Source organism: Calonectris borealis, chromosome 7 (genome assembly GCF_964195595.1).
Source record: "Calonectris borealis chromosome 7, bCalBor7.hap1.2, whole genome shotgun sequence".
Taxonomy (NCBI): domain Eukaryota; kingdom Metazoa; phylum Chordata; class Aves; order Procellariiformes; family Procellariidae; genus Calonectris; species Calonectris borealis.
In genome coordinates, this window is record NC_134318.1 from 33,636,922 (window position 1) to 33,651,050 (window position 14,129).

At 42.0% G+C, this 14,129-nt stretch overlaps 1 protein-coding gene across 10 annotated transcripts in view; it reads right to left on the minus strand.

Moving 5' to 3' along the window:
• Positions 1 to 12,457, minus strand: part of GPAM (glycerol-3-phosphate acyltransferase, mitochondrial) — a 33,255-nt gene extending 20,798 nt beyond the window's left edge. Inside the window, exons 1-7 of one of the 10 annotated variants that reach the window (XM_075155054.1) lie at positions 12,386 to 12,457; positions 11,862 to 11,985; positions 10,370 to 10,500; positions 8,252 to 8,374; positions 5,198 to 5,271; positions 2,170 to 2,283; positions 783 to 932 (exon numbers count right to left, since the gene is read on the minus strand). In XM_075155054.1, coding sequence (XP_075011155.1) covers positions 783 to 932; positions 2,170 to 2,283; positions 5,198 to 5,271; positions 8,252 to 8,374; positions 10,370 to 10,471 — 563 coding nt within the window. In that variant the 5' untranslated portion in view covers positions 10,472 to 10,500; positions 11,862 to 11,985; positions 12,386 to 12,457. Of the gene's footprint in view, positions 1 to 782; positions 933 to 2,169; positions 2,284 to 5,197; positions 5,272 to 8,251; positions 8,375 to 10,369; positions 10,543 to 10,732; positions 11,019 to 11,861; positions 11,986 to 12,192; positions 12,278 to 12,356 lie in introns of those variants that run through there. The other 9 variants (XM_075155062.1, XM_075155059.1, XM_075155057.1 and 6 more) reach the window with 9 other exon arrangements.
• Positions 12,458 to 14,129: the final 1,672 nt, after the last annotated feature.

Here is a 14,129-nt window from a genome sequence, read left to right on the forward strand (position 1 = left end):
CCTATCAGCTAAGCCATGGTTAGTAACCACATTTCAGCCTCCTGCAATTAGGTCAGAAAACTTGTTATTGTCAACCTCAGTGAAGGCTGTTCAAAGGGCAGAGACCACTTTACATATGGGGCATGTTAATGGAAGTCCTATGATCAATTATAGTAACTAAGCTAGTTAGATGACATGTTAGGTGACAGCGTGTATCTGGTCTTGTGGGAGAATTTCGTATAGTTACAAAAAATATAGGGTTTGCATCACAGAAGTCAGCGAAGGGGACTAGGAACATGACAGAGACAAATTCATCCTTAGCAGTAAAGGTAGACACCACAGTAGGAGATTTTATCTAAGACAAGACTCTCTCTGAGATATTTATAACTAGAAGTTATGATATTCAGTGGGCTACTGGAAAAAAGATCTTTCACAGTCTAAGACGCTGCAGCTAGCTGCTCTTGCTTCTATCAGCCTGAAACAACAAAGGATACCAATATCGGTCCAAGCATTAGCACCAAGTCTAGTTTCAGGAGAAGAAAAAAAAAAAACCTCTGTATTTAATCTTATCATAAGATTTATCCCTTGAAAAGGCAGAGGGTTTCTGCTGCAACTGAAAATGAAGAATAACTACCATTTCATTAGTTAACATTAGAAAAGGGATTTTTATGAATAATGTATTATTTTTTAGAATAATTATTCATTATTTATGAATAATGTATTATAAGCTCTGCTGATGTAATACAGAGAGAGCTTGGCTGTCCTTCTACCCATTGACAATACCAATGAGCCATTTTTCTTACCTGATTAAAGCAGGTGACACATTTGCTACCATTTCCTGGAGAATTTTCCTAGCTTTTTTCTTCACTTTGTTGATAGCTTTCGGATCCGTCTGAGCAAAACTACCTGGAGCACTTGGTTCAGAAGCTTCATCTACAATGGCCTTCTGGACTCTAACATTAAAAAGTAAAACTTATGAGACAATCCCGCAACAGAAGAGTTCAAGACACAGACAACAACTGCTGGGAATGAGCTACATATTACTACAGGAGTAACTTGCAGGCATAAAAGAACACGCACACTGAAGTACTGTGTAGTCCAAATGCATTAAATTTAATTCAGTAGTCTTCTCAGCTCTGATTAAATGGATGATGGATGGATGCGCTCAAAGTTGACCATATAAAACAGTACGTACGCAGTTCACAGGTACTGATATTAAGTGATCGCCAATTTTCAGAAATGGTTAGTAAGGTTAAAAAATGCAGAAAGAAGAGTTGAAATCTCCTCTTTGTTCATATTTTCTTTTTCCTGCCATAGCAATTTCACTTACCTCATTAGACAGATTCATGCAGTTGCTATTTTGCACTTCTACAGTATCTTCTCCCTTGAACTCTCAGTTTTACAAAGTGTAACTAAATTTTATAAGGCTATTTTCCCCCTTTAAAACATATGTAAGACAGATTAAGTGGTTTAATACACCACAACTGTGGCACAACGCAGTCTACTTTACTTTTCAAAAGCCACATTATCATCTTCAGATGGGACTCGAACATTAAAAATTCAGGAGACTTAGGAATATTAATATAGGCAGCGTGTGGCCTCTGACAAAAGCAGACTCAAGGAGTGGGCAGGCGGTTGAATTTCTTTGTGTCCAGGGAAAACTGATACCTTAAGAGCTAATCAGGGGCTTAACGTGCCATGTAAAATGCAGTATATGAAACAGGAAACAAGCTCCACAAAATAAAGGGTGGGTATTTCATTCTATAGCCTTTTTCCAGTTTTGCCTCACGCTCTTGGTGTACACTCGGGGTACTCTGAAATGCTGCTTTCCCATTATTTCTGAAACACTGACAATTTCTGATGACTTTAGGATGACTTTAGTGGTAGCGATTTACATGAATTAGATAAACAAACGTTTGAAGAGTTCCCATGTAGCAATTTATTTTTCTGTGTACTGTCTGCTGTCCACCCACTATGAATCATTCATTTGGAGATTTATAATTCTTAATCTCCCTTCTTTTATTATTCAAACAGAAATTGCAAGCTACAGACCTGAAGGGCTGTGCTGAAGATACTGTATCTTCTAATATTTTAAATAGTCTGATTTTCAAAACTTGCCGTTTCCAAATTCTTCAATCATACTATAATATATCAGTCATACAAAAAATAGTTTATTTTGCATTATCTTACCTGCTGTTATTCAGCACATTCTCTGTCAGATTCTTGGCAAACATACCCTTATGAACATCTCTCTCTTGCACAAAAAGGACATAACACAGGCGTCTTGCCAGCCACCCTCTGTACCTACAAAAATATGAAGGGTATTTGAGTGTGACCCTCAAAATATTTCACTGCCAAAACATGAATTTTAAAAATACCTAAAAATACGATTAAGAAGCAAAAGTACGTAAAGGTTTATGAAGGGCTGCCTAAAAGCTTCTGTATCTTCTAGTAAATTATCAATATGTTAATGTTACAGATGAAACAACTGATGCGTAGCACAAAATATCTGAGACGACCCAGGTCTGCATTACTTCAATTCGGGGCGATACTGGCCTTAACACATCCCTAGTACCACAGGAAGGTAGCTACAAACCAGCACATACTCTTTGTCTGTCCGCTGGAGCCGACTCCCCAGCTCAGCGAGGACAAAAGAAGATGAAGTGCCCATTTCCAATTCTGTGACTTTCCACCGAGGAATGTAAATGCCCAGCTAAGAGGTTTGTCAACTTCTTCAAGAAACACTGAGCCCTCTTGGGAAAGTTCCATTTGTATGCACAGGGTAAACTCTCAGAGGTACTTTTGAAAATATGTCTGCATTAGCCACCGACACTCAAAACACTTCTTTGGTAATCTTTTCTTCCTTTCCAGTGTTTTTAAACACCCAGTCCTATGTGCCTCCTACGTACCTTCTCCTTGCAAAGTTTTAATGGAAGTGAAACCACTAAATAATCAGTAAATCTCTCTACCGTTCAAGCATTTAAGTAAGGCAACTTAGCTTATGTGGCCAGTCTTGCCTTTTAAATTAACTCTGTCCTCTGCTCTAGGGATCATATAAGCATGTTATTTTGAACAGTTTTCCTAACATCACAGAAGATGCATGTGACACGGGAAAGGATAAAATCCAGTCCCCAGCAGTGAATATTCGCTACTATTCTCTCCCCTCACAGTTCACTACCTCATTCACCAGGCCACGACTGGATAAGCCACCACTCATGCAGGTCACTGCAGAGCCGGGACCCCCGAACAGCAGAGCTGATGTGATGGGGCAGAACTAACAGATGGAAAAAGAAATTAAACTCTGGCCATTCCTAAGACCGGAGCACTCAGTATGATGCAAAAACCCTGTCCTGAGGACTGCCGGTGCAATGCATCGCTGGTGCTCCGGCGAGTGTCCCAAACCAAACCGTGGGTGGCAATACTCAGGCTGGTTCCCATGCTGGAGTGCTGCCAAGGTCTCCCTCCTTGTCGTCACCTGAGTTACTGATCTTGGCTGTTAAACCTCCCTACCACATTTCAGTACATTTATACATGGGTTAAAACTAGCTAGGAAAGAGGAGAAGGAACTTTTACACGGTAGAAGACCAAACCACCTGTGGGCACAGGCCACTGGCACTATAATTAAGATGAGTGCACATGCACGAGCCATCGGCACCATCTGACACCTAATGGTTATACAAATATTCAGACCGTCTCAAAGGACAAAGAATTTTGCTATTCATGCTGTCAGGGAAGTAGACTGGTGACTCTGTTTTAATTGCTTTTCCATTTTCCCCTTCCCAACGGAGTTTGAGAGCCTTATTGATTTTTCTAAACAGCAAAGTTAAGGATACGCTTCTTTCTGACAACAGTTTTGGTAACTATGAACACATCACAACAGCATTCAGCTATTGCAGGGATCTGTCAAGGTATAAAGGCTTCTACATTCCTTTTACAGCTTAGATACGACGCAGTATAATTAGAAAAATCTGCTTTCTAATCATGTAGCAATGATAGAAGACAAAAACCACACAGAATAGACGCAGTCAAGATATATTATAAAACTGACATACTCACACCTCAGAAAAAGGCTGTGGTAATGTCTCAATACAGGTACAGCACGCTAGCAGTTAGAGAGAACCCCTCTTGCTTTCTAAGGCCAAAAAACTGTGACTATGTAAGCCCGTGGGACCTCAGAACTTCATTAAAATTGTCAATTTTCAGACTACAATGACATTCTGAGCTAAGGGCACTTTATTTCAGAATAATTCATTAACCCATATTTTGTTGCCCTTTTATTTCTAATTTAAGTAACTCTGACCATTCAAAACCATTCAAGCATTAGACTTTTGAAACTAATTTAAAAAAAAACATTAAAATTAAACAGTATTTCTGTTATTTTTCTGTATTTTAAACTACAAGCTCAACTCTTAAAAACCATAATTAATTCAAATTGAAGAAAGAACAGCCTCTAACATTAGCTTCCTCCCTCTCAAGCACAGCACAATGCTGCCTTTCTTCTACTCAGACACTTTGGCTCATTTCTTTCAGGCTGCTGGCCTCTCTTTGTTTGCTCTGACTCTATGACAAATGCTGCAGGATCTGCTTATGCTAATGATTACTGTAAAAACCTCAGCAAGCATTATTAACTTTCCAAAGAACAGAATAAAGATTTTTGTGTACTTCCAGTGTCTCCATCCAGAACACAAGATATATTTCCAACAGCGCAGAGATACATCATCATTTTTAGATCATATATACCATCCTTCAGGAGCTGCACTCTGCCACTGAGGCAGAGGAGAGACAGTCTAGCAAGACATGTTCAGATTTAATTGTCATTAGCGATAATAGTCAACACCTAAATTGCGAGCCAGATCTGCTCAGTAAATTAAAATGCAACCTGAAGTCATTCTTAACATGGGAATAAAACAGCTCCTCTCAGCATTATGCTACGGATGCTGCCATTTGCGCTAAAGGAGAAAGGATTTAAACATGCTCTGTTTTTCTTGAAACAGGTTTGACCCTTGCACTTCTTGCCTATAACCCCAAAGGACTTTGCCCAGCTCCCAAATACACACAGCTGGATTTAACAAGTACATCACTTTCCTGAAGACAGCATCAATTCCTGCATTTTAGGACAGCAATATATATTCACTCCAGACTATCCTAGAGATTTCCCTGCCATAAAATCAGAACACATTGAATTTTAAAAGGAAAAGAAAGACTTGTGCTACATTACCTTGTGTGTGTTTCATTGATATATATGACATTACGTAGACCCAAAGAAGGAATACTAGCATTGAAGAAGTTATCCTGTAAAACCAAGAAAAAAAAGATGGGTGGACTATTTCATTACATAAGAATAGTTATGTCTTTACATTCATCACAACATTTAAGATAACGCAATGTTTTTCACCTCTATTATAAACAAAAGCTAAAGCAGAGAAGTGCTGAACTTGCTTATAAAGTACACACAAACTGTTCTGAAATGAAAATGAAATTCAGAAAGTCACTATTCCCAACTCCAATATTTTCAAAGTATACTCTAGGCTTTTCTGCATACAGGAATGGTCGTATTGGTTGTATTCCTCAAGCCAGAATATTTTATCATATTCTGATGTAATATAAACGAGGACTTATCATAATACAGAACTCATCTTTGAGACAGAACTTTATTAAGCCACATTCAACATTAGTATAATCATTAGCCTTTTAACGCTCAGCCTGTGACATCCAGTTTGCCAGCAGATCAGGCATCACGTAGCGGCAGCCCAAGGGTCAGGATACCCATCCATGGTTAGCTGGCAAATCTCCACACCCCTGCTCTGCCTGAACAACAAACTCAATCCAGCATTCTGCATCCCTGGTACAGACTCTACATTCCAGGCTATTAACTGTTTTGGGATGAGCTTGGGAGCAGTTCCACTTTGGATAAACAAATATTCCCTGGCAAGAAGACCTAAACTTTAATCTTCCACATTCCAAGAACGTACCTTGACCGAGAGGCTAGTTTCTTTCTGCCCAAATAATATTTAATTATAAAACTGGTACCATGCCAACAGTGAATTACAGCTAAAACCACTGGGACTGTGCATGTCAAGGAAGGCAAAAACAGGAGAGTGAAGGAGAAAGATGGTTACCAGCAACAGCGTAGCTGCAGAACAGCCTCACTACCAATTCTGCAATGGGAGTCAGATAAGAGTCTCATTTGTTTGTACTTTGTTTAGGACACACCATTTGCCACAAATTAAAATATATGAGTGTCCTATGTCATTTGCAAATCAGGTAGAAATTACGTGCTACAGTGGGAGCACACAGTCTTTTGCCGTATATTAAAGCATAACTGCATAGTACATACAATCAACAAATTGTTGCTCTAGGCTTTTAAGAGGAAACAAGGTAGTATTAATTTCTTTGACTATTCACTGGTAATCTTTTGTGGATCTTAAAGCTAGATGAAATGTTCTGGCAAAGAGAAGGGAAATGACTTGTTCTTGGTCTCCTAAAAAATCAGCAACAAAGTTAAGTACCACTGAACGCCCAAGTCCACTCCAGTGCTCTAACTGTTAGGTTATAACCTCGCTCTGTGAAATTCATCCTCCAGCTGCAATGTCACACGTCAGCTTTTCCTTATTTAACTTCTCCCCGATGCTATGTCAAGATGTGGTTCTGTGAGACCAACTGAGCCGATACAGCATCTCCCTGTCGCCGCAAGAGAGAAGCCCAGCTCCCACATTCTACCCTTTCCCACTAAACACTATCCCCCACCTCCTAACTTACACCACCTCTCGCATTCATCACACCCCTTAATGAGACAACTTCATTCAGGCAAGGTAGAAAACTAAGATGGCCAGACTAAACGAATATATAAAGCAGGTAGTTTTCTGCTTGTTCAGTGAACTTGCTCGGCCCCCAGGAGAGCAGGGAGGAACAGAAGAGGGAGAAGCAAGACCTCCCACTCCCTGCACCAGCAAGGTGTTAGTTTGGCCAACACACTTAAGGAATTCTGTCTCACTCATCCATCCCTTTTCCTCAAGAGAATTAAGGCAGCTCAAAAAAAGTGAAATATCTAGAATCTAATGAGAGGCTCTGGTTTGTTATCATCTGCTGCAAGGATGGTATTCTCTCCTTGTGGCAGAAGGCAATAAAGGACGTAGTCAGGTCATGTCCCTTTCCTAAGTGGGATCTCAGGACAGGTAGTTAGTTCCTGATTAAATGGACAAAATACAGAACAAAATTTTTCTTCCTAAAGCGTAATTCCCAACTTGAGAGGAACAGACTAATTATTAAATGTATAAAGGATTAAGTTGATGATTCCTACACATCTTTTTACAAGTTGAAACACTTAAGTGTCTGTTAGAAGTAGTCTCAGTTTATCTAATTACTTGTCTTGTTGCCCATAGCACACGTAGTCTTCACAGCACATTTGGATTTCTATCCCACGTTTGTATGTCTACCTGTAGCTACAATTTTCTATTCTGGCATAGGAATAGAGTGAAATAACAACTTTTCCTTGGTCAAAGGAACAAATTTTCACTCTACTCCAGCCAATCATGGAGCTCAGTGCAGGTGTAACCGAGTGCAGTTTAAAGCCCGTGGTGTACACATAGTCAAATTACATGACGAACTGGTTGCAAACTACACTATACCGTTTATCAGCATTTTGCATCTTCAGCTTACAGAAAGCCTGCCCAATGCAGTTCAATAAAGTTCACATTTTAAATCAGCTTGCGCGACCCCTCTAGAGCCACCATCTTGACACTGTTCCCAGCAGACAAATACCCTCACTATCCCAACTGGCACTCCTTGTTTCCAGGCCGGGCTGAGAAGCCAGGAACCGGCCAAGTGTAGAAAACGAACTGGTGTTCTCAAGCACAGGATTGATCTCTTCAAGTTTGAATGGAAGCATATTGCTTACTTTCAAAACTGTACTTATTCTGTGGATAGAGAATTAAGTGTCCTACAAGTAAACCTTAACACTTTCATATGCACCAAATTCTCATTATTAATGTAGCAGAGCAGATAATTTTTCCCATACAATTTCCTAGTGCTAATTCTGAAGAGCTGGAGAGTTTTGTGCAAGGAATAAGTCTGCACTGAAAAGCGGGAGACAAAGCATCACAACAGATCTGTAAAAAAGAAAGTATCACCACAAACAAAGGTGAAAAGCTATATTCCTTTATGAAGTGAGAACATTGTGACCTTAATTCTGAAAGTAAGAAAACTACTGAAACTTCATTACGCTGCAACTATGCGTTATTGTCAAACATAATCCAGTCCGTAATCTTCTTACCCGGCTCTGGGGAGTGCATACGTAGCAGCATCGTCCCACAAACGGCCTTTTTCTGCTCAACAGAGTCTCTTTCCATTTTAAAGTGGCCGATCGGAAGAGAGTGGGCCTAGAGTTACACTCTCCCTGCAGAACAAAAGACCACTGTGTAAATATCCAGAAATATATGTTTTACTGGTTAAGTGAAAACTTTGAGTAAGAGGAGTTGCCAGACAAAAAAAAAAAAACAATTACCTCCCAAAAATTACGTAAAACTAACACAAATTTTTCCAATTTTTCTAAAATAAATTATATTCTCTCCAGATGATGTGATTTTAAAAAATAAAAGCAAAATCACAGTGTTGTACTTACGTATCTTAAGCACTGCAGCATTTGCTGACACACAAAATTTTAAAATAAATAATAACTCTAATAAGAAACAGCAAGGAAACTGACAGCCGAGAAAAGTGGAAGAAATTATCAGTAAATTACACTCTCAATAATGTAAGGGTGCTTGTAATATGAGCAATGTATTTTAAGGTTTAACTGGACATCGCCCTGTAAAATTGCAAGACTGAATATATGTAAAATATTAACTCTGTACGCTCTTTTTCAGCAGTTTCATGCAAAGTGATATGAAAAAGGAACCACTGTGCCTTCTCCAATATTAGACTGTCTTTCTGAAGATTACAGAACCAAAAAATCCAAAGTAACTGCACTCACAGAACACATTCTCTATGTCAGGACATAATGAAAATATACTTAACTACAATTTTTACAAAGACATTGATTGTTCCCATTAAAATCTACTGAATTATTGCTTGCCTGAGAATGAGCACTGGATTGCCATTTTCTGAACCATATATTCTAAGTTTTTAATAAAAGGGAAATCACAGAAACAAACCAAAACAAAACCAAAACGTTTAAAATAGCACATTTAAGTGGAAGAGAAGCAGGGTAGAACCAATACCTTTAACCAGCATAAGGGTTGGAAAACAAAAATACAGATCATCACATACTCAGCTAGAAAGCCAGCCTGGTAAGAAACAACCAGAAAGTCAAAAGCAACGCTGAAGATGCCTAAAAACTAAAATGTGCATATATCACATTTGGCAAGTGTTACGAATTGGCAATTATTCCAAGCCTAAGTCTTCCATCTGAAATAAACTAGCATCAAGATGCTAAGCCTGGCCCAATCCCTTCTCTATCACCTTCCGTAATGCTAACTCCCAAATTAACCAACTTTGCAACAATGTTGCCTTCCTTCTGCTTGCCTCCAAGCCCTGACTGAACGCACCGCCACTTTCTTACAAAATCTCTTTCCTATTTCTTTTGTCTCGCCTGCCTTTATCCCACTCTCTCACAGATCTCTTGGTTACCGCAGCTTGCTGTCCGATGTAACTTACATCTAGCTACATAGAAAAGCCAGCTGCCAGGACATCTGGCCTTTCCCTCAACTCTGACCATGGCTCCAACTCTTCTTCTGTATCAGGCTCAAACTCCTCCTCTCCAGAGCCGTGTCTAATTCTTCCTGACCTATGCTTCTAAACCAAACAGTCCCCATGTGGCTCTTTTTGCTCCACCCAGCCCTTTCTGCGCACTGCCCCCTTTGTCTCCTCCAAATCCCAAGACTCACTCAAGAGAGGACACAGACTTTTAATAGGCTCCTTATTTATATCCACCAAATTTTCTCTGCCTCTTGTATTGCATGAACAGCTCCAGCTACAATGGCTACACGACCATGCATCTTTAGCTTCACGTTCCTTTTCACTTGTGCATTTCAAACTACATCCTTCGGAACAGCAACGAGCTTTCTATTTGACTTTGATTGACCTCAGCCTACTCCAGAATGGGATTCTGCACAGTTACTGCTATATAAAACGATTAGTAACATCACACCAGAAGACTGTAAGACTATCAGTAGAGTTTGATAGGGTTTTTCTTTTCTAGCAACATTAGTCTTTGGCACAGCACTGAACTGTTGGTTCCTCCTTATATTTCAAGTTAAATTAAAACCAAACCATATCACGCATGAGAGAGGTGATGCCTTATCTTCATTCTTCATAATAATAAAAAAAAGTCCACCTTTGACTTGAAAAAAAAAGATAAATATGGCCAGTAACATTCACAATTTTTACTTACCCATTCTTCACTGGAATGCTTACATCTACTGATACTGCACTCTGCTGAGGTGGACAAATAGGAAACATCTATTGTTCCAAGGGACAAAGCAGTTTCATCCATGACACAGGAGTTGAACTGAAGATCAGAAGCTGCAAAATAATAACACACATACATACATATATATACACACACACATACACAGAAACACATATACACACGCATAATTTCAGTGATGAGTACCTAGCAATAAATTAGTAAACTGGTATTTTTGCACCCTTCAGCAAAAGTTAGGTTCTGAAAAGTTTCACTGCAGTCAGAAATCAGCATGATTTTAATATGATAAAAAACCCAGCACATTTGATTTCCATAAACACAACTCACCAATCAGCTACCTGCATGTTTTTCTCTCCCTGCTCTTCTTCCCATTACAGGTAAGCACAGTCCCTTTATGCTTTTCCACTGCTCTCCACTGCATGGTTTAAACTATTCAGCCACAAGGATACACATTTCAAAAGTTTACTATTCTCTTGCACTCCATGACCTCACTCTTTCATCATTTACTTCTCAAGGACACCTATTATCTACAAAAAATTTCATTAATGTTTTCTCCCAATCCTATCTCACAGTATATTTTATGTGTCTGATCTAGCTGTAGTCAAACCAGTTTGCAAACTCCTCAGAGGAAGGAGTGCTCTACACAAAAGCACACCCCTAAATCTGAACGTGCTGCTGACATAAGTGACATTACAGGCTTGTGAGATTAAAAAGCAGTAAAGAAGTCTAAACTTGCACTATTATTTTAAAATAGAAGTTATATAGTTCATAATAAGCACAGTGAATAATTCTTCCTCAGCCAAAGAAAAAATAAAGTAGGCCAAACACAGCAAAACAACTTAGTGTTGTATTGCATATCTGCAAAAGACTACAAATTAAACTGCTTTGTTACGGAGAGCCATCAGAATAGGAATCCTGGCATTTTCCTCTAGAGAAGCTGTACAGTGGCAATAGCACCTCTTCCACCTGCCACTGCAAAACTTACACTACAGCCAAGCTACGAGCCACCAGGAACGAGACTGTTCCCACCCTGCGTGCTAACATTTGCAAGAGCAAGGCCTAAAACTTTAGTCCAACATTTCATCTTTCTTACCGTCCTCCCCAAGCAGGCACAAACCTCTCCTGCAACACCTCCATGCCCAGTTCCCAGTGCAAACTGGAGTTTGAGCTAGTGTATCCACGCACATACTTATCTTTACACAGCCTAAGTACATTTTTTCTTTGCTGGCTCGTACGCTCAATTTGCCTTTTTTTTTTTTATTAGTGGTCAGGCAAATTAGTATCTAAACCACCCAATAAATAAAAAAAAAGGCTCGCGAACATCTAAACAGTGAAAGCCAGATGCGTCCTCCAATTGTGCTCAAGGTGACCTTGGCTGCACCGGCATACATAAAAAACGAACTTTAAAAACCACGTAGTTAAAAGCCTGTTTGAGCAACAGCAACTTTATACGTACCTCTAACAAAATCCGCCCTCCCGAGTGCCCGCTCTCCGCCGCGGCGCTTACGCTGCTAACCCGCCGAGGCGCGCCATCCGCGGGCTCGACAGGGCTCCAGGACCCCGCACGCTCACCAGATCTGCTATAAATAAAAGCACGACGGCTGAGCGCGGGTACCGGGAGCCGCCGACACCGGCCCCCGGCAGGGCCCAGCGCCCCCAGCCCCGGAGCCCCCGCGGGGACGGCCGGGGCTCCCCGCGCCCACCCGCCCCCCGCTCGGCGCCGCGGAGGCCGGCAGCGCCGGCGCTTCCCCCCGTTGCCCCGTCAGAGGGCACGGCCACACGCGCACCTCCGCACCCGGGCCGGCCGCTCCGCCGCGGCGCCGCGCAGCCCACGCGCCCCGGCTCCGCGCTCCGCCGCCGGCTGCTGGCGGCGGCCCGCCCCCTCCCGCCACGCGGCAGCCCCTCGCCCCGCCCCGCCCCGCCGCCGGGGGCAGCGCCGCCGCACCCGCACCCGGTTCCGGCTCCCGCGCCGGCCCGTACCCGCGCCGCGGGCTCCGCAGCGGCCGCTGCCCCTCCGCCCGCCGAGCCGCGCGGCGGCGCCGGGCCTGACGCGACTTCCTGAGCGCCCGTCGCCATGGTGCGGGCCCGCCGCCGCCCGCCCAGCCCCGGGGCCGCCTGCCCCTCGCCGAGTGCCGCCGGCCGCAGGCCCGGGGTCCCGCCGCTGCCCCCCGTTCCTCGGCGACGCCTTTAGGCCCCCGCGCACCGGCTGTGGTGCCGGTCCCCACGCCGGCACCAGCGCCGCCCTGAGCAGCCCCAGCGCTGAACCGCAGCCCAGCGCGGCCTCTCCCGCTCGGTGCGGGGTGTCCCCGTCCGCAGCCACCGCAGATGCAGGGACATCGTTAAAACAGCCGTTTCCACCACCAAACCGCCTCCCCCGCCCTCCCCTTCTGGCGATAGAAGTGACTAACAGCGATTTTGCTCTCAGATCAGAGCTGCGAAAAAGAAAAACACTGGAAAAGTTATGTAAAATCGTGTTTATGTGGGTTTACAGCAACTCTGAGCTGCAACTGAGTTGCTGTTGAAATGAGAACAATTGCAGAAAATTCGGGACAGGTATCGATCTGCCCCCCTGGCCTTGCAGCAGTGCCCTGAGTGCAAAAGTAAATGTTGATCGAGATTGCCGCATATAAACAAACATGGGCTGAGAGTATTTTTTGGCTTTGGCAGTCTTGGGCTATTTAAAGATCATTTTTCTGAGGCCTGAGTTACAGACCTATGGAAAGGCTAGCACCGACATTTCTTCTTTGAATGTCCAAGTCTTCACGGTTATTCAAAACAGTGCAACACAAGAATAAAGTGACAAAATACAAGACATAATTTTATGCTAATGCAAATATTCTGCTTACAAATTTAAGTAACCCAAGGAGGTATTCTTCTTCTAGAGGTCTCACTTCTATATGTCATTTTAAATTGATTACAAATGAGAATTGTTAAGTAAGAATTACAAATGCTTTTTGCACATAAAAGAAGATGGGTAAGATGTGATAGATAAAAGCCAAACTGCTCCATGCATATGTGAGTTGCCCTGCTTCCCACAACTGGGTGCCTCCCGGGGAATAGCACTGGGGTATTAGAGCTGATACCTTATGAAGAGCATTCTGCAGTTTATGGGTCAGAAGAGATTTTGATTCTTAATTTTCCTCCTTTAGCAAGAAAAGATACTCTATTTTGTTGCAAGGCGGACTTTGGAATGTAAGACATCTACTTTTCAAATCAAAAAAATACAGTAAGATGTGATCTAGTGAAATATACAACTCAAAAAGTTTGTATTTCTGCATAATATACAGTGGAGCATTTGTGTGTAGCAAAGCACCATTTTTTAGGGCATCACATTTTGTATGGAGAAAGGACAATCTCTAATTGTATTTCTTACAGCACATTCACATACTAAAGTTTTCTCCCAGTTTTCTCATAATCTGGGCCAAGAATTTCAAATTTGATTAGTGGTTCTGTGTGTCAGTTCTGGTGAAGGAGAGTTGGTTGAAATAGTGCCAAACACCCACTTTCAAGTTCTGGTCTTGAAAAGCAACATAGCTATAATCTCTGGCCGCTTCTGAAATACAAGCCCATAATTGTCCAGCTTTATAACAAAGCTTTTGACTTTATATCAACTTTTTCTTGATTTGCTGAAGGTCAGCCAGGAAAGAGGGGGCAGATTCTGCTTTCATCTGGGTCTATTGCAGCTAAGTGGATTTGTAACTGCTTCACTAATCGGAGCTTAGCC